The 19,552-nt window shown below is 39.2% G+C and overlaps 2 protein-coding genes across 3 annotated transcripts in view; one reads left to right on the forward strand and one right to left on the reverse strand.

Moving 5' to 3' along the window:
• Window positions 1-1,364: 1,364 nt before the first annotated feature.
• Window positions 1,365-10,499, reverse strand: LOC128677800 (uncharacterized protein). The gene is made up of 6 exons (XM_053758907.2): window positions 10,198-10,499; window positions 9,886-10,087; window positions 9,309-9,477; window positions 4,782-4,921; window positions 3,067-3,321; window positions 1,365-1,607 (listed from the first exon to the last, which is right to left on the reverse strand). Exons 1-6 carry the CDS (start codon window positions 10,296-10,298, stop codon window positions 1,398-1,400), a joined length of 1,077 nt encoding a protein of 358 aa, XP_053614882.1. The 5' UTR covers window positions 10,299-10,499; the 3' UTR covers window positions 1,365-1,397.
• A 312-nt stretch (window positions 10,500-10,811) lies between these two features.
• The window catches only part of LOC128677418 (retinoblastoma-like protein 1), a 13,696-nt gene continuing 4,955 nt past the window's right edge, over window positions 10,812-19,552 (forward strand). For both annotated transcript variants that reach the window (XM_053758249.1, XM_053758250.1), the window contains exons 1-11: window positions 10,812-11,072; window positions 11,786-11,913; window positions 12,084-12,239; window positions 12,580-12,767; window positions 13,014-13,180; window positions 13,540-13,675; window positions 14,113-14,186; window positions 14,579-14,745; window positions 15,096-15,306; window positions 15,602-15,811; window positions 16,465-16,585. In XM_053758249.1, coding sequence (XP_053614224.1) covers window positions 10,935-11,072; window positions 11,786-11,913; window positions 12,084-12,239; window positions 12,580-12,767; window positions 13,014-13,180; window positions 13,540-13,675; window positions 14,113-14,186; window positions 14,579-14,745; window positions 15,096-15,306; window positions 15,602-15,811; window positions 16,465-16,585 — 1,696 coding nt within the window. In that variant the 5' untranslated portion in view covers window positions 10,812-10,934. The remainder of the gene's footprint in view (window positions 11,073-11,785; window positions 11,914-12,083; window positions 12,240-12,579; window positions 12,768-13,013; window positions 13,181-13,539; window positions 13,676-14,112; window positions 14,187-14,578; window positions 14,746-15,095; window positions 15,307-15,601; window positions 15,812-16,464; window positions 16,586-19,552) is intronic.

The raw sequence follows: 19,552 nt of genomic DNA on the forward strand, positions 1-19,552 counted from the left end.
GGCGTGTCTAGGACACGCCTACGGAATCTAGGGCATACATCAATAGGGCTTGGATGTTTGGTCTTCAGTTTATTCTGGAAAGGGCGTGGTAAGCATAATGTTAACATAATAATTAACATTGTACATAATATAAAATACACAATTTTATATTATCATGTTATCTGTAATATAAATTAAAGAAGGAAGAGGTACTTACATCACTTATTGAGATACAAAATACTTAAAACAAAATCCAAAGCGCAGGTGAAGAAGAAGCGGCGCAACAAACTTCCCCGCGATCTTTTCTCCAAAGTCTTCACTCGAAAAAATGTACGTCTTACGAGTATATAAATTTATTAATATTAATAATAACCTATTAATATTATAAATGCGAAAGTTTGTGAAAATGTTATGTGTGTATGCATACATGTATGTTTGTTACTCTTTCACGCAAAATCTACTGGACGGATTGTTATGAAACTTGGTACATTGGTAGAATATAACTTGAAATAACACATAAGGTACATTTTATCCCAACATTTCCACGGGATCGAAGCCCCAGGCAAGACGCAGCTAGTATTATATAATTTTTATGTGTATATAAAAAGATAAATACCTAATTTGTCATAATCGATCGACTACTGATGAGTATATGTCACTATCAAAATCAAACAACAGTTGTGTAACAAAATTGAAGCACGATTTGATGAATTCGATTATCCACAAGCCATCAAAATGCAATTTTGGCCGACCGTCGATACACACGATATGTAATGTACCCAGGGGACTTTGCAGGGCAATCGAAGCCCCATGCATTACTTCCGGAGCGCGAAATTACCGCAAACGTTGCCTGTTGTTGCCATTGAGCAATATTTTGTACACAAATAATTTTAGCTGGCTTCCGTTGCGCTCGTATTTTAGTTTCAGGTGCTCCATATATTGTACAGTCGACCGCATGTCAAGTTAGGTATTCCGTATGAAACTTTATCCCGCGGTAAGAGTAAGAATGGCGACTTCGCAATGAATTTTCGAAGATTGAAGTGCTGCCGACTGTATTTTTGTAAGTCTTGAAAGATTTTTTAACAGAAAATAGTATGTCTATCTTTTAAGCAACGAAATTGATGAGTGGTTTACTTTATTCATTTTAATACGAGATACTTATTAAAACAATATTTTCTCCTTACAAAGTGGACATAACCCGCCTGATCCGAAGTGATAGAATTGTAAATTGAATTATACATGAAATAGCTACTGACGTGCGTAATTTTCGTTGTAATCAGCAATTAGAACGAAACAGTCACCTCTCTTAATACAAATATTGGGTTCCTTCTCAAGCACCAACCACGGCATTGTAGTAGAAATAACTCTAAAATAAAACAAAGATAAACAAACAAAATCGTTTACTAACTTCTACAACATCATTGCACCGTGGTCCTATCGCGCGAGTTCAAACCGCTTGTATCCGGTTGAAACCGGATCGTGTCCTCATAATCTTCATACTCTTCCTCTTCTTCGTAATATTCCTCGTCGTCTTCATCGTAAGCATTCTCGTAGTCATCGTCGTCGTCAATCGGTTCCAAAACCGAGCGAGTGTCGCGCAGTTGTTTATTTAATTTGTTTTGCATGATCTGAAAATAATGATTTGTTATAACAAGAAATTTTATGCTTAACACGTTTGTAACCTATTTCGGAGTAAAAAATAACGAGGAATATTACAAAATAGATGTTGCAGTGTCAAAAAAAGTATTTTTAACACAAACTTCTATTGCCGTCAGCGAGATTTTGCTGCATTCATAGCGTGACAAGAAACCATGTCTATCCTGCAAACCGTTGAGAAGTTACCTCAGTGGGAGGTGTGTACACCATGAGTCATGATTATCAAAATAATGCATTGTCATGTAGGTTGAAGTGACGTGAAAAATTTCCCTCCCGATCAGAAAGTCTAAGTATCACAACGTCTAACAACGCGAAACGTCTAATGAGCAATCTGCCTAGCTAGCTAAATAGCCCATGTAGAAAAACGTCTAAACTTTGTAGGATAAACAGAAGTAGGTGAACAATTGAACTTGTATGATTTGATTACACATAGATAGACCGAACAAGAAAACCTAAATCTACCTAAATAAAAATTTGTAACTTAAAAATCTCTGAAAATAAAATACTTAACTAATTAGACATATATTTCTTTATAAATTGATTTTATTTAATTACAGAATAGTACACACAAAATAGTTATCTATTTATAAGCAAAAGTTAAAATTAAAATCTTTACGTGTCTTGTCCTTTTTTTTGACGCAATAATAACTTGCAAATAATAAGTTTACGCAATAGTAACTATTCAGATTGTGACGATGCAAAAAAGAAAAATAGTTTTGTTTTAAAACATTTTGACGTTGTTCCTGTTTCTGCATGTTAATGTCTAAAAATATTCCGTCATATGATAACCTGTCACCTAGCTTTTGATGTATTAACTGGCTATTATGTTATTATGTAGCTAGTATTAAGACTTGTTTCTTATCAACTTTACGTAGCGAGTTAGTCATTAGTCAACGGTTTACGAGAACAATGCTCATGAATCAATAGTCAATATAATGAACATCGATAACATTATTAAATGCATCATGCAAGGAGATAAATCCTTATCATGAGACTTTCGTGTCTATTTGTATGCAGGTTTATGTTACGCGCAATTTATATGAATGAAGATAGTAATAAATATGAATAATGTAAATTATTTTTCTGAAACATGTAGTGCAAAGAATATATTTATAGACGTAGATTTTATTATTTAATTAAATAAAGAAACGTGAAATAATGTGGACAAATCACACAGATTATTTTTTATTACCTATGCTTTTAGATTTAATACACATTTTTTTCTAACACGTAGGGTAGTATAGTAACGTTATTAACGTTACTATACACGTAAGGCAATATTTTTTCAAAGAAACTACGCATTCTACCCTCGCATTGTATGCGTATCTACATAGTGATACAAGTGCAAGTTTACGCAATAATTCCCGAGACATTTTATGAATTCTAAATATTTTAATTTTATTCATATTGTTACCAAAAACCCAAACTGACCCGTCTCTTCTGCAAAAAGTCTGCCAACTGCTTCCTCTGCTCAGTCACGTCGGGTGCAGACGATTTCTCTTCCGGAGTCCTGTAGGACACCACAGGGCTCTCTTCCAGGGTGACCCAGGCCTCCTTGCTTCTCTTCCGGGCCGCTAGCAGCCGGTTCAAGATCTTGGCGTGATCCAGCCCATAGATGTTTTGAGTCATCTCTGGTATAGGCTCATCTACGATCGGCACTTCTTCTTCTAATTGTTTTATTTTTGCCTAAAATATAAGTTTTGTTACTATTGTAACCTAACGTAACAAGTTACAAATTATAAAAGGTGAAGTTGTAATTATATTTGTAAAGAGACATACCTAGATACACTGCGTGCTACCACCTTAGTAATTACAACAATGTAGATTTAATGTACATTACACCTAACTCGCAATATAATAAACAATATTGTCTACACTGCTAGGGCACTGGCACTGGCATTCCTTATGGATGGATAAGGAGAATGGGCTATATAATCATGGCATTACTTAAATTAATGATGCTGGAAAAAACTTAACATCCCAGACATCTGGGTGGAATTTATTTTTATTCAAGGAGACACTCCAGAAAAACTTTTGGCAAAATCTTTAAAAACCCTTTACAGGCCCTGTTCACCCTCAGTACGAAGACGAATCCAGGAAATCCCGGATCATTGGCAGTCCACGGCAGACCGGCGACTGATAAAACACCGCTGCAAGTCCAGTAATACTTTTGAATTTTATTTCCTGGGAATAAGCTTTCAAAATATGACTGGACTTTTGCAGGCGACCGTACGCAGTTCTCATGTGTTCTAACTGCAAACTGTAGGCCATAGACCTGGAAATTCTATGTCAAAACTTGCCTCAACTTTTATACGACCTTATTTTGAGACTTGGGTTCCGTCTAAACCAACCTGATCTTTATAGCATACTAGATGTTCCCCGGGGCTTCGCTGCCGTGGGAATTTTGACATAAAATATAGCCTATAGCAATCTTGGATAATGTACCTTTCTAATGGTGAAAGAATTTTTGAAATCGGTTCGGTAGTTTCGGAGATTACCCGCCTCAAACTTACAAACGCTTACCTCTTTATAATAATAGTATAGATTTCGATTATTAAAATGAATAAACATGGATGATATTGGAAACATAAAAATAACTGATGGGCGACCGGAATCATTCATGACTGGAGCTAGTCATTTGACAAAAATGTGGCGAATATTGTATGGCATTCGTTGCTATTGGCCTGGCTTTGAGATAAGAGTGACGTCAGCCGTTGAATGGTGGACATTCCAGCAATAGTCTTCATCGTTCTGGGAAAAATCTATTATTTAACTATGATTCAGTTCATAAATCCATCTTAGGTACAACTTTTAGCACCGGGGTTTACTAGGATAGGTATATAAGTTATAACCTAACACGCCTCTTCTACACCATAGGTTATTGTATTTATATATTTATACCCAGGTGATAGAATAGAACAGGCAGAAGCACGTGTATAAAAAGCAAAATTTGCTTTAAAATCATCATTTAACACATATTTCGGGATATGTCTATTATCTGAGCGTTAAGTCAGTTTCTTCTTCAGCCGCTAAACAACGAAGCTCAGGATCCGCTTTCGTACTTTTTCTTCCCCATCTCATATGACAACCGTATAGGCGTAAGTATTTGTTTACAGAATTGTGAACCCTATCATAAATAATGTTACCTTCATCTCCGGAGACAGTTTGGTGTCAAGCGTGAACTCTGACTTGATGAGGTGTCCGACATCGGTGGGGGTGTAGTCTTCGCCGTAGTCGGCCTCCGCCAAACGTCGGTCCAGGTCCGCCACGTGCGACTCGTGTTTATCTGACGGTAACAAACTCATCAATTTACATCGTTTCCGCCGAAGATGCCCGCTCCAGCCCGAGTCTCTCTATTTGGGCATGAGTGTTACTGGACTGGACATACGAGGGTGTTAATAAATTTCCCTAAAAACGCACGATGGACCATAAGCACGAACTGATCTGGTATATCGTTTGTTCTTGGAAATATGACGAAATAAAAAAGAATTATCAGAGTCGCCAGATACATAGATGAACTCCAGGCAACCTTTGGAGAAAGAAGTAAACCAAAAAGAGTGCAGTGGTAAGTCGATACTAAATCAGTAAATCAGTCAACATAACTACATAGTAAAATAAAGTCACTTTATTTTGAGAGTGACTTTATTTTTAAAAAACTCGCATCAAAATCGGCGCTGCGTAGTTTTAAAGATCTAAGCATACATAGTGTGAAGGTTTATGACTATAATTTATTAAGATTTTACCCGAGCGAAGCCGAGACGGGTCACTAGTATCAGATATAAAAGACTTCGCTTCCATTAGAGTTTCGGGATAAAAATTATCCTTTTATGTTATATTCTACACGCATACCAAATTTTATCGAAATGTATGATTTACTAACTATTCCCCAATGTGTTTGCCTTACAAAGATTCGCATTTTTAATATTATTATTAGGATTAGAAATACACACAAGTGAGACCTACTTAAAACTATATAAATAATACATACAATATTTAAATATATAGTGAAAATAGTGACTATAGTGAAAAATGCCTTAGCCTGTGAATCTCAAATACACTCACTACTTTGAAATCTAGATTACACTTTAATCTACATACAAACACTGAATCTGCTCAATCGATATTGGTGTCTCGATCGTGCAAATATGTGCAGTGCATGCTCCAGACTCTTGTAGCTCCCAGACTAGATTTATAGCACTTCCAAGGAAAGTGTTTACCAAGGAGATTAGCTTTCAACGTTTATCTACATTCTTACAATACATTCGAACATAAAATACTATAAATCCTGTTATTATATGTCCGACGACAGAACAAAATCAAAGATATATAAGCCAGTACAAAAACGAGTATTGTCAGTATGTAAGCCTATAAATCCATTTCTGTGCAAACGTACAAAGATGTGATCAGAGATCAACTTGATAACCAATACAAAACTCGCGAATGATATTTAAAACCCTAACCCAAGTGGCGTAGCAAACTTAGGGGCCCTTGGGTCCTGACTAAACTTAGTTGGGGTCGTCAGATTTTTTGTTACAGGTCTATGGTCAGCTAGCTACGCCACTGCATAACCCTTCACAATAACAAAATAAACATTACAATTACCCAGTAATAAAACTACTAATCATCAGAATAAAAGCTAAAATGAACACGTGACCCGCATTTCCTTAGTTCCAAAGTGTGAGAATCATTTTTTTACAAAAGATCAATAAAATATTATAATGGCATTATTACAATAGAGAAATGACCTAAAGACACTAATGACCTGCATGCCAGAAAACCAGTCAAGTGCGAGTAGAACTCGCGCACCAAGGGCTTAAATTGTTATGTATATTATTTATTATATGTATAAGATTATAATAATTAACACATTTACGAAAAAAAGGTCTTGATCTTGAATCGATGAAGCTATCAGTAATAAGGGTTTCTGGTTTTAAGGTACGGAACCCTAAAAATGAAAAATGATCAAAGTAAAACTTGGAAGTAGAAAAGGCACGTTCCTTTGGTGGAAGTAGCTGCCAGGAAATGGCAATTTTCATTCACTTAGATTAGATGCTTCGGTTCAATCAATCAATCTACGCATTCTCCGCCGCTTTGCCGTGGGAAATGGCGACGACGATCTCAGAGGCCGTATAGTCGCAAAATGTCACTTTCGCACAAAGTTTCCTAGTCGTAATATATATCGTGTCTTACAATGTCTCATTAGCAGAACATCGCATCCTTATCGCAAAATAAAAAGTTATTAAGTAAAGTAAACAAATCTTGATGATAAATGTTTTAAAAACAAAATTTATTTTTGAGTCGATTGTTAATATAATCACAGTACAATCAATAATGTAGTGTCCTTTATTTTACTAGTAATAAGACGTAACAGAATATAGGGTTGCTTTGGGAATTAGGAACCTATTCATGTAATGGCGCTGGATCTTTCCCATCTAAACGATTTCCAGGTTCCTTCCACAACCAATGAGAATCTTACTTTATTTCATGTAAAAAATAATTTCTGAATAATAATGATTTAAATTTGAATTTTTCACATCTCCCAGAGAGCGCTTTTCCACATTTTCTTCAACAGCACGCATGGTCTTCGGTATCCAAACCATACAATAATATCATCGCTACTTGACAGACGCCAGATACAGGTCCCTGTATGCATAATATATAGATACCTAGGTACCTACATATCATACTGAGTGAACACTAGAAATACCTAGAAAACCATAATTGGCTTGGAACTATCATTTCCATTAAATTTTTATGTAATACGAATAATGTGGACTATGAACGAGTTCTAAGAATACAATTTGCTTATATCTAATAAAATATGTTTGACTCAGAATCGAGCCATTGAATTGAATCCTTATCTATTAGTCAAAACCCAGTTTTAAACAAAAGACCAGCCATTGTTTCATGGCTTGAATATACGAGGGTTTTATGACGAATAAAATTTTATATATTTACGAAAATCCCCCGACATGAAATAGGTAGGTATCTCAAAGGGCGACGCGACTTATCCCAACTACAGATACCTATAAGGAATTTCGGGACAAAAAGTACTACAAGGGTACATTTTGTCCTTCTCCATACTTCAAACTACGTGTACCTAAGCAAAATTTCAAGAAGATTGGTTGAGCTGGTAAAGCGTTAAGAGGTAACAAACTTACTTTCGAATTTATAATATTAGTTACGATACAGAATGGTTGTTAAACATCAGTCAAATTTTCACAGTATGACGATAAATAAATAGAGTAGATACCTATCTAGCAAAGAAATCGGAAGAAAAAAATACTAACAAGAAACTTGTCTGCTCTCATACATATAGAGTTGACTGGAAGAGACCCCTTCATGGGATAAGGGCTGTCTGTCTGGTTGTCTTTAAGTTACTCTTGATTTCTGTACCGATGCCGATCATCTTATGTGTCATTTAGTCACCACGTACGACATCCATGGGAGAATATGGACTAGGTACATGGTAGATCAGCTTGATCAGATTTAGTATGAACATGATTTCATATGGAACATATGGAACTCATAATTTTCATTTTTACTAAAAAAAAATTGTATTCCTTGAGCGAACGAGTGGAATTATTTGATAACATCGAATTATAATACATATTTCCTCGATGTTTGATAATGATATTATTACTCAACGTAAATCGTGAATCATGGAATCATTGGACAATCTTTATATGTCTTGGTTTATCCCGCATTAGGGTGGCATTCTTGAATATTCACTCCAATTGCTGCATTGAATAGATTTTTTGATCAATTGTAGGTACCTATTGTGTTAATTGAAATACTTGTACTTTTCACATTAGAATCTTCAACATTTTAAGGTAGGTGTTTATTCTTTACGCTGATCCCGGACTTCACGGCGTCACAGCCCCAAATGCAGATGGACAACACGCGAAGTTGAGAGAGAGAGCAATGTGCCTTAGACTATGCCAATTCCCAAAACCATTGCCCTAATGGAATATAGTAGGCATAACTCTGAAAACGTAAATTCCTATGGCAACAATGGCGATAACACAGCATTACGTCCACAAAAACACCATAAAACCAATCGATCCTTTAGAGATTTAGACTATGCCTCACTATGGAGTTGAATTCATTTGTTTCAAAAAACTTTATACAGAAAGACACAAGAAACATATATATTTTATTTACAAGAAACAAAAAAAGAACTAGCAACGGCAGACTTATCCCATGGAGGAATGAAGGATCTCTTCTAGTCAACCTGCAGGGAAAGACAGTTACACAAACTCAAAGGACAAAAGCATTGAGTTCTATGAAGATAACATTTTTGCCACAAAAATATAGCCTGCAAACCTGATACCATTGGAAGATAAAGGACGAATAAAACTAATTAAGGATGGACATGTCACCTTTAATTCTAATATCTGTTAATTCACAGTTTTCCCTAGAGACCAAACATGGGAGTTGAGTAGAGCAGATTGACCTTATGTATAAAATTAAAGTCACTTACACTTACATAAGAACTGGAATGATAAGTAGAGTCACAGGTTATATGTGGATAATAGAATGATAGGACAGAAAAGAATGGTGTACACACAATAAGGCTTATGCAGCAATGGCCAGAAAGAAGTTGAGAAGATGATCAAAATCAATGGTCTCATGTTTTGTGGGTATTAAAGTTGAATAAAAACTTAACAAACCTTTGACAAAAGTAATGTAAGGCACTTCCCCCATGACCCTGAGAGTAGACAATTCATGTCTCAGGCCTCCTGCTACTTTATTGAGCGCTGCTTCTGTATCCTCATCCGAAGAGTTGCCTTTACATACCCAGAACACATTTACTGTTTGCATGTTAGGCGTGACTTGGACCTAAAATAGACCAAAAAGTTTAAAAATATTATTATCCAGCAGTTATTAACATTCTTCTTTGCATGGTAATTACTAACATCTTAGTTGTCATTAAAATATGTATATCTAGACTGGAACAGTTTTAAACTTCATGATAAGTGACATCATTCTTTCTCACTATCTTACAAGCCCCATACATTCTTGTTTTTGACATTTGGAAAAAAATATCACAGGATTTTTTCCAATGCTATAACAAGTACTATATATAACATGTGGCCAGATCTGGCAACATAAAAATAGATTTATTATCTTGCCAGATTTGGCCACTTGTTATATTACTGATCAATGGTGCTTAAGACAAATAAGCAATGAATTATGTGTATTATTGCTAAGGTGATAGTTCCTTAAGATCATTCAAACTATACTTACTTTAGATATTTCAATTCCCCGTCCAACTATATCCATGGCCACAGTGCCAGTAGACATGATATCAGTGATTTGTTTCATAAACAACTTATTTAACATTGCTACTCGACGGACCCCTCGTTTGCCAGGTTCATGCTGCACCTTTGTTAAACTTTTAATGCTTGGCAATATATCAGTGTCCATAGATTGAGTAGGGTACCATCGTCTACAATTAAAGAAAATACATTACAAAATTAAATCACTAACATTATATGTAAGTATAACCTCAAAATAATAGGTTAATTTAAAACAAATTTTAGTTAAATAAAGACTTACTTTTTATTTCTGGGTTCAATAAGTTTACATAACTTAATTCCTTGTCTTTTAGCTGAATTAACAGTAGCTGATAAATGAAAAAGTCGCCGAAGTAATAACATTATTTGAACACTTCGAACAAGACTTCTATCTTCAAGAAAAGTATGAATTACTATTCATGACATTTATTAAAACTACTTATTATGTAACTAATTCGAATTAAAACTAAAAAATGATAAATTTATGTATTTAATGTATTTTTAATTAAAACTGAAATAATAGTTTGAAATTGAAAACAAAAACAAATATAATAATTTGTCGATCTGACATTGACAGTTTTGACAGTTATTTTTTTTATTATCTGACACCCAGTTTGTGTCTGCCTGGCTTGCTTGACTCTGGTAGGTTGGCAGCAGCCGCGGGTAAAATCGGTCGGTTTTTAAAGGTCTTTTCGTTGGTCGGTGGACATTTGCACCTTTAAGTTAATGAAATCAACCAACACAATAAATTATGTTCTTATATATATAAGTGAATCTTGTGAATCAAGCAACAAGAGTTTATATGTAGAAAGTTTCCGAACGAATTTTCTTGATTCTGAATCTGGAGACCATAGACACGTTTTATGGCGCGTGGGAGTGTTCCCGCCAAGGAATTGTCAATTTGTCATTTTTTATCAGAGTATCACAGCAAGTTGCATTTTGCACAAAAATATTAAAATTAATTTGCAGAAATCATAGTATAAATCATATTTTACAAAAATGTCTAGACAAGAAGAAACTGAAGAATCTATAATTGCTAAGATAAATCTCCTGTGTGCAGAACTGAATGTTGATTCTGCTGCTGCAAATAAAGTCAAAGAATCATTTTTAGAAATAAAGCGTAATTATACTCTCGATGTAAGTATTACTACTCAATTTAGTCCCAATGTACTATAATTAATTTGTAATTTATAAAATAATATAACCCCTAAATTTCCCTCCAAGTTCCTTGTTTTGGGTGACATGACTTCACATCAATGAAGGCTGGATACTTATCACATAGTATCATGGATGTATCACATTACATATTATAATATTAAATGCTACCTCATAATAAGCTTGCATACAAAATTGGATTTAAAAACTAAGGAGCCTTAAATTGGAGAATTTTGTATAGCATAAAACCATGAACTGTTAATCCAAAGATTGTGGTGATTTATAATCAACATGAATAAAATTTCGATTGCAGAATGCTATTTCTTTGTTTTCTATAATGATAGTTGCATAGGATATTGACGGTATTTAGTACTCATCAATACCATGCTACTAACCAACAAAAATCTCTATGCAGAAGTTTACAGTAATAATGTTGAAATTATAGAATGGCTATGAATTTTTAGCCTTGCCATATTAATAGTTTTTGCGGCTTGTATAGGTTATTTATTATAACAAAGTATTTGTCTGTTTCTAAGCTTTCTTCTTTTATACCTTTGTAAAGTATTTTGATGTAGTTTTCACTGTTATTTAAACAATTTAGTAAAGAAGGTACATTATACATACAAAGCAGCCTATTAAAATCATGTGAAGTTAGGCCGGGTACTAGTTCAATTAATAATTTAGATTATTTTCAGGGAGATATTCAACATTGGATGGCTTGTGCCCTGTATGTCATGTGCTGCTCATCTACTACACAACAACCAAATACTAATGTGAACCAATGTGTCAGTCTCACCAGACTCCTTCGACTTTGCAAAATAAGGTAGGTATTGGTTGAACAATGAATGAGTTAATGAAAAGTGTGGCGATGCTATCATGCTGGTCTGGAAGTGAAAGATAAACAACAGCTTGGTCTTGATGCTTCGCCATGCAGCAGCTCAAGCACAGTTACATAGATGTTTATAGATTGATTTGAATCTTTATTGTCCACAGCTTGTTGCAATTCTTCAGAAAAATAAAGCTATGGATGGAAATGGCATCAATGTCTACGGACTTCAAGGAGAAAATGGAGAACTTGGAACATAAGTTTGCAGTGTCCGACAGACTCTTTAGGAAATTCATGCCTTTGTTCCAGCAAATATTCACACTGTTTGTATACCTATTTATTTATTATTTGATTTTTATGCCCCACAATCTATGTATTTCCCTCATGAGCAAGAGAAACAATCTATTCTAATCACATTTTGTTATCATATTTCTATTTTTGGAACACACTGGTAGGGCCAGTTTCACCACTATCTGATAAAATATCATATTGTAATCTGACATATAAATTTTCAGATAAATCTGCCTGATGTGTTTGGCCAGTTTGCCCTATCCAATACTTGCAATAATTTTTATTACTATCTGATACTTTATCAGCAAGTTGTTAAACAGGCCCTAAACTTTATAATATGACATCATTCCTAAAGTTTTGTCACTGTTACAGACCACCAGCGAACTCCGAGGTCAACTTGTTCAAGTTTACATGGTGTCTATATGTCTGTGTCAAAGGAGAGTTCCAGAATGCCAATGACTTGGTAGATATGTACCACTTGCTGCTATCCTGTTTGGATCACATCTTCGCCAATGCTTTCATGGCAAAACGGACTGATCTAATCAATGAAAACTTTGAAGGTATGAATACTATTTAAGAGAAAAGATGATTTACACCTGTACTCAGGCTGTCTTACTATGAAGCTATGGAAGTGGTTTGATTCTGGCAAGAATATATTTAGTATCCAATAGTGTTATATATACTAGAAACATATATTATAAATAGCTACATAAATAAATAGCTATACATAAATAAATAGCTACTAGTTGTATATTCTAGAAACTATGATATAATGGACCCTTTCACAAACAGTTAATATCTTCCAGGGTTACCCAGTGACTGGGGCAGTGAGAACTTCCAATTACCGAGCAAGCCGCCCTGCATCATATCCATCTTCCATCAGATGCGTGACGAGCAGAAGCTGATGGTGGAAGCGGCCGCTATGAAGGAGTACAGCTACAAACCTGTTGTGAAGTCGTTTTTTGACAAGGGCGTAAGTTTTTTTGTTCCAATCCAAACTAATATTTTAAGGAGAAAAAAATTGTACTTGTGTTTTTTTGTTTGAAATAACTAAAGACTAGTAATAATTAAAGAAATAAATACTAAGCTACTGGATATTTTGATGACATTTCCCACAGAGATAAAACCTTCAGGAGAAACATAGATTACTTTTTATTTTGGTTACTCAAACTCAAAACAGAAACTCATTTAGTATAAGCAAATTTTATATCTCATATATTATCTCTACAAATCCATATCTCATATATTATCTCTACAAATCCATAAAATAATATACCTTCTGAAGTTTACAGATAATGCTGTTAGTAATTTCAAAATACCTACTTGTTTCAGATTTTAAAAGGTCGCGCGGACCAACTATTAGGCCTATTTGACGGAGGAAATTTTGAAGCAAATCACAATTCTCTCAACAATTTGTATGAAACATATGTTTTGAGTGTTGGTGAATTCGACGAGAGAATATTTTTGAGTAAGTGTTACTGATTTAAATTGATCATGGTATAGTAAAACTTGGTGTTGTAAAATTAGTGTAGCCATAACCAAAAACTGGTCTGAATTTATGAAGAAGTAAAAAATGTGTAACTCACTCTGGCTTGGATATTTTGTTGTAGTGTAACCTTTTTTTCAATTTCAAAAATGTTTTGATGTCAGTTTGTACTGTCAATATTTTTATATGACAAAGCTCATCAACAAATGACATACTCCTAGCAAACATTTTATCCTTGTTACACAAGTTATATTATAATAATGTCTAACAATAACTATTTAAATTCAATATTAACTTGTATTGTAGATTATCAAGGTAAGACACAAGTTTAGACAATTTCCAACTTTTCATACATTTTGTTCCCTTTTCTTAAAATTTCTCTAAATTTTTAGGGTTTTAATAAAATTCTATGATTTCAGATGAATATGCAAGTGAGCGCCTTGGAGGTCAGTCTAATGACGAGATATCAGCTGTGATTCAAAATTTCGGTCCAGTAAGTTCATATTTATATATATATTTATGCGAAAGTTTGTGAGGATGTATGTTTTTATTCTTTCACGCAAAATCTACGAGACCGATTGTTATGAATGAATTATCCAGGTTCTACCCGTGTACCAAACTTCATAACAATCGGTCTAGTAGATTTTTCGTCAATCCAGGCTGGATTAACACATAGGGTAATTTTTATCCCGAAATTCCCACGAGAGCGAAGCCCCAGAGCGCGGCTAGTTTCACATAAATGCTAGTTCTCAATATAATTTTCTATCAGCTTTTCCGTTCTCGATTTTACTATCATTACATTGCACAACACAAAACCAGAGACAGCTCGATAACATTTCCGGGCATGTTAATTGATATGTAACAAACGAATATAAATTATTTTAGAGTGGTCGGGCGTGTCCAGAGACGCCGCTGTCGGGACAGCGCTACCTGCCCAGCCGGGAGCTGCCGCTGACTCCGGTCTCGGAGGCGGCGCGCAGCATCCTGTGGCTCACGGAGTACCTCAGCCACTGCAAACCGCAGCCCAACACTCAACTGCTCAGTTTGTTTGCGTAAGTTATCCTAACTAATATTATAAAAGCGCAAGTAAGTTTGTTACTTCTTCACGCTTTACTGCTCAACCAATCTTCTTGAACTTTTGCATACACGTAGTTTGAAGTAAGGAAAAGGACATGGGGTACTTATTGTCCCACCAAAAACGAGTAAAAAGGCGAAATTCGTTCGACATATTTGCGTGATTGAGTAACAAATATCCTCGTAGGTATAATCCTCACTCACAGTCACATCCAAGCTTTCACTTACTTAGGTTATATAAATAAATTGCATTGAATAATTATACATAACCTATTTATAAGATTTTTAAAATGGCATAAAGAGTTCTAACATAATTGTAAAATTTCAGGGAATGCAATGTTAGCGAAGACACAATAAACAAAAACGTGATACTGCCCTGCCTCAGCTGGGCTGAGCTGTTCAGGGAGCGGATGAGAGAGCTCAATTACAGTAATGAGACCATCAACAACCGCTGCAACATGGTCACTAGGTTCTACTACAAGATATTTGAACACATCCTTAGGACGGAGCATAGGAAGAAGCCGCAAGTTTCGTTAGAGGTGACTAATAATTTTTCTTTTGTAATTGGAATTTGTTTTTTAACTTAAAATTTATTTAAAATTAATAATCTTTTTTACTTTATTAATACTCCAATTTAATTATGAAACTATTTCCAATAGTTTTTGCAAACTCGTCTCTATTCTCGCAGGGTAACATGCGGTCGACTTTACAAAGAAGAAAAATTGCTTATCTTTCTTATTATTTTACTAAATATTTATTATTTTGTTTATTAGCAACGTTTATCTACAATTGTAAAATCTTCCCTTATTTATATCAAAAACAATTTCCTTTCAGGCATTATTAACCCAAGAAACATACCAGTTAACAGTATACGCGTGCTGTACAGAAGTAGTGATCCACGCATATTCCATCCACTCGCTGAGATTCCCTGAAGTGCTCAAGATATACAACCTCAGTGCCTTCCACTTCTACAAGATCATAGAGTTGGTTGTACAAATCATTTTCGAGAAGCCCGACAGAGATATTATAAAACATCTAAATACGGTAAGTAATTACATTTATTTACTACTAGCTGCGCCGCGGGACTTCGCTTTCGTGGGAATTTCGGGATTTAAAATACCCTATTCCAGGTTATTTTCTACCCGTGTACCAAATTTCATAACAGTCGGTCATGTAGATAATCCGTGAAGAGGTAACAAACAGACAAATTTACTTTCTCATTTATAATATTAGTTGGATCGGATTTAAATGTATTTATTATCCATATCAGCTTCTCTAAGGTTGGAAAGAATGAGATTTTTTGTGAAAAACATTAGGGTAAACTCTTTTTGTGAGAAGTTTAAAAAAGGTCAGTAGGCACTTTATGTACCTACTGTTCTCGTGGTTCTGTTGACATGTGGCCTGCATCTGATCAATTTAGGATCTGATCAATTTAGGATCTGATCAATTTAGGAACCTGAAAGGAAACGCATTAATATCGATGGTTGTAAGGCTATTTGGGACATTATTTTTGAATTTGAATTACATATATAAAAAACTAGCCGCCCGTCCCAACTTCGCTCGAGTATAAACACCATAAAATACCACCTAAACCTTCCTCCGGAATCACACTATCTATTGGTCAAAACCATGAGAATCCGGAGTTTATGGAACTGGATCGTGTTAAGAGGTGATGATAGTAAACCCTCTGTTTGCAGATCGAAGAGGTGGTGCTGGAGTCGGAGGTGTGGAAGTCCGGCAGCCCGCTGTGGGGGCTGCTGGAGCGCGGCGCCGTGCCCGCCTCCACCGACGTCCAGGTCCACGCCGACCCCGCCAACAGTCTGTATTGCTGTTTGTTTTGTTGCTCTCTCTCTCTCTCTCTCTCGCTGCTGGAGCGCGGCGCCGTGCCCGCCTCCACCGACGTCCAGGTCCACGCCGACCCCGCCAACAGTCTGTATTGCTGTTTGTTTTGTTGCTCTCTCTCTCTCTCTCTCTCGCTGCTGGAGCGCGGCGCCGTGCCCGCCTCCACCGACGTCCAGGTCCACGCCGACCCCGCCAACAGTCTGTATTGCTGTTTGTTTTGTTGCTCTCTCTCTCTCTCTCTCTCGCTGCTGGAGCGCGGCGCCGTGCCCGCCTCCACCGACGTCCAGGTCCACGCCGACCCCGCCAACAGTCTGTATTGCTGTTTGTTTTGTTGCTCTCTCTCTCTCTCTCTCTCTCTCTCTCGCTGCTGGAGCGCGGCGCCGTGCCCGCCTCCACCGACGTCCAGGTCCACGCCGACCCCGCCAACAGTCTGTATTGCTGTTTGTTTTGTTGCTCTCTCTCTCTCTCTCTCTCGCTGCTGGAGCGCGGCGCCGTGCCCGCCTCCACCGACGTCCAGGTCCACGCCGACCCCGCCAACAGTCTGTATTGCTGTTTGTTTTGTTGCTCTCTCTCTCTCTCTCTCTCTCTCTCTCTCTCGCTGCTGGAGCGCGGCGCCGTGCCCGCCTCCACCGACGTCCAGGTCCACGCCGACCCCGCCAACAGTCTGTATTGCTGTTTGTTTTGTTGCTCTCTCTCTCTCTCTCTCTCTCTCTCTCGCTGCTGGAGCGCGGCGCCGTGCCCGCCTCCACCGACGTCCAGGTCCACGCCGACCCCGCCAACAGTCTGTATTGCTGTTTGTTTTGTTGCTCTCTCTCTCTCTCTCTCTCGCTGCTGGAGCGCGGCGCCGTGCCCGCCTCCACCGACGTCCAGGTCCACGCCGACCCCGCCAACAGTCTGTATTGCTGTTTGTTTTGTTGCTCTCTCTCTCTCTCTCTCTCTCTCTCTCGCTGCTGGAGCGCGGCGCCGTGCCCGCCTCCACCGACGTCCAGGTCCACGCCGACCCCGCCAACAGTCTGTATTGCTGTTTGTTTTGTTGCTCTCTCTCTCTCTCTCTCTCTCTCGCTGCTGGAGCGCGGTGCCGTGCCCGCCTCCACCGACGTCCAGGTCCACGCCGACCCCGCCAACAGTCTGTATTGCTGTTTGTTTTGTTGCTCTCTCTCTCTCTCTCTCTCTCTCTCGCTGCTGGAGCGCGGCGCCGTGCCCGCCTCCACCGACGTCCAGGTCCACGCCGACCCCGCCAACAGTCTGTATTGCTGTTTGTTTTGTTGCTCTCTCTCTCTCTCTCTCTCTCTCTCTCGCTGCTGGAGCGCGGCGCCGTGCCCGCCTCCACCGACGTCCAGGTCCACGCCGACCCCGCCAACAGTCTGTATTGCTGTTTGTTTTGTTGCTCTCTCTCTCTCTCTCTCTCTCTCTCTCGCTGCTGGAGCGCGGCGCCGTGCCCGCCTCCACCGACGTCCAGGTCCACGCCGACCCCGCCAACAGTCTGTATTGCTGTTTGTTTTGTTGCTCTCTCTCTCTCTCTCTCTCTCTCTCTCGCTGCTGGAGCGCGGCGCCGTGCCCGCCTCCACCGACGTCCAGGTCCACGCCGACCCCGCCAACAGTCTGTATTGCTGTTTGTTTTGTTGCTCTCTCTCTCTCTCTCTCTCTCTCTCTCGCTGCTGGAGCGCGGCGCCGTGCCCGCCTCCACCGACGTCCAGGTCCACGCCGACCCCGCCAACAGTCTGTATTGCTGTTTGTTTTGTTGCTCTCTCTCTCTCTCTCTCTCTCGCTGCTGGAGCGCGGCGCCGTGCCCGCCTCCACCGACGTCCAGGTCCACGCCGACCCCGCCAACAGTCTGTATTGCTGTTTGTTTTGTTGCTCTCTCTCTCTCTCTCTCTCTCTCTCTCTCGCTGCTGGAGCGCGGCGCCGTGCCCGCCTCCACCGACGTCCAGGTCCACGCCGACCCCGCCAACAGTCTGTATTGCTGTTTGTTTTGTTGCTCTCTCTCTCTCTCTCTCTCTCTCTCTCTCTCTCTCTCTCTCGCTGCTGGAGCGCGGCGCCGTGCCCGCCTCCACCGACGTCCAGGTCCACGCCGACCCCGCCAACAGTCTGTATTGCTGTTTGTTTTGTTGCTCTCTCTCTCTCTCTCTCTCTCTCTCTCTCTCGCTGCTGGAGCGCGGCGCCGTGCCCGCCTCCACCGACGTCCAGGTCCACGCCGACCCCGCCAACAGTCTGTATTGCTGTTTGTTTTGTTGCTCTCTCTCTCTCTCTCTCTCTCGCTGCTGGAGCGCGGCGCCGTGCCCGCCTCCACCGACGTCCAGGTCCACGCCGACCCCGCCAACAGTCTGTATTGCTGTTTGTTTTGTTGCTCTCTCTCTCTCTCTCTCTCGCTGCTGGAGCGCGGCGCCGTGCCCGCCTCCACCGACGTCCAGGTCCACGCCGACCCCGCCAACAGTCTGTATTGCTGTTTGTTTTGTTGCTCTCTCTCTCTCTCTCTCTCTCTCTCTCTCTCGCTGCTGGAGCGCGGCGCCGTGCCCGCCTCCACCGACGTCCAGGTCCACGCCGACCCCGCCAACAGTCTGTATTGCTGTTTGTTTTGTTGCTCTCTCTCTCTCTCTCTCTCTCGCTGCTGGAGCGCGGCGCCGTGCCCGCCTCCACCGACGTCCAGGTCCACGCCGACCCCGCCAACAGTCTGTATTGCTGTTTGTTTTGTTGCTCTCTCTCTCTCTCTCTCTCTCTCTCGCTGCTGGAGCGCGGCGCCGTGCCCGCCTCCACCGACGTCCAGGTCCACGCCGACCCCGCCAACAGTCTGTATTGCTGTTTGTTTTGTTTCTCTCTCTCTCTCTCTCTCTCTCTGTCTCTCTCTCTCTCTCTCTCTCTCTCTCTCTCTCTCTCTCTCTCGCTGCTGGAGCGCGGCGCCGTGCCCGCCTCCACCGACGTCCAGGTCCACTCTCACGAGATGTG

Source organism: Plodia interpunctella, chromosome 18 (assembly GCF_027563975.2).
Source record: "Plodia interpunctella isolate USDA-ARS_2022_Savannah chromosome 18, ilPloInte3.2, whole genome shotgun sequence".
Taxonomy (NCBI): Eukaryota; Metazoa; Arthropoda; class Insecta; order Lepidoptera; family Pyralidae; genus Plodia; species Plodia interpunctella.

Bases quoted from the DNA above. Each gene is read 5' to 3' on its own strand.
- LOC128677800 (XM_053758907.2), bottom strand. From the start codon at position 10,298: ATGTTATTACTTCGGCGACTTTTTCATTTATCAGCTACTGTTAATTCA. The intron at 10,088-10,197 runs GTAAGTCTTTAT...CTTTAATTGTAG, and splicing joins ATTGAACCCAGAAATAAAAA to ACGATGGTACCCTACTCAAT. The intron at 4,922-9,308 runs GTTTGTTAAGTT...TGTTACCGTCAG, and splicing joins TTACATTACTTTTGTCAAAG to ATAAACACGAGTCGCACGTG.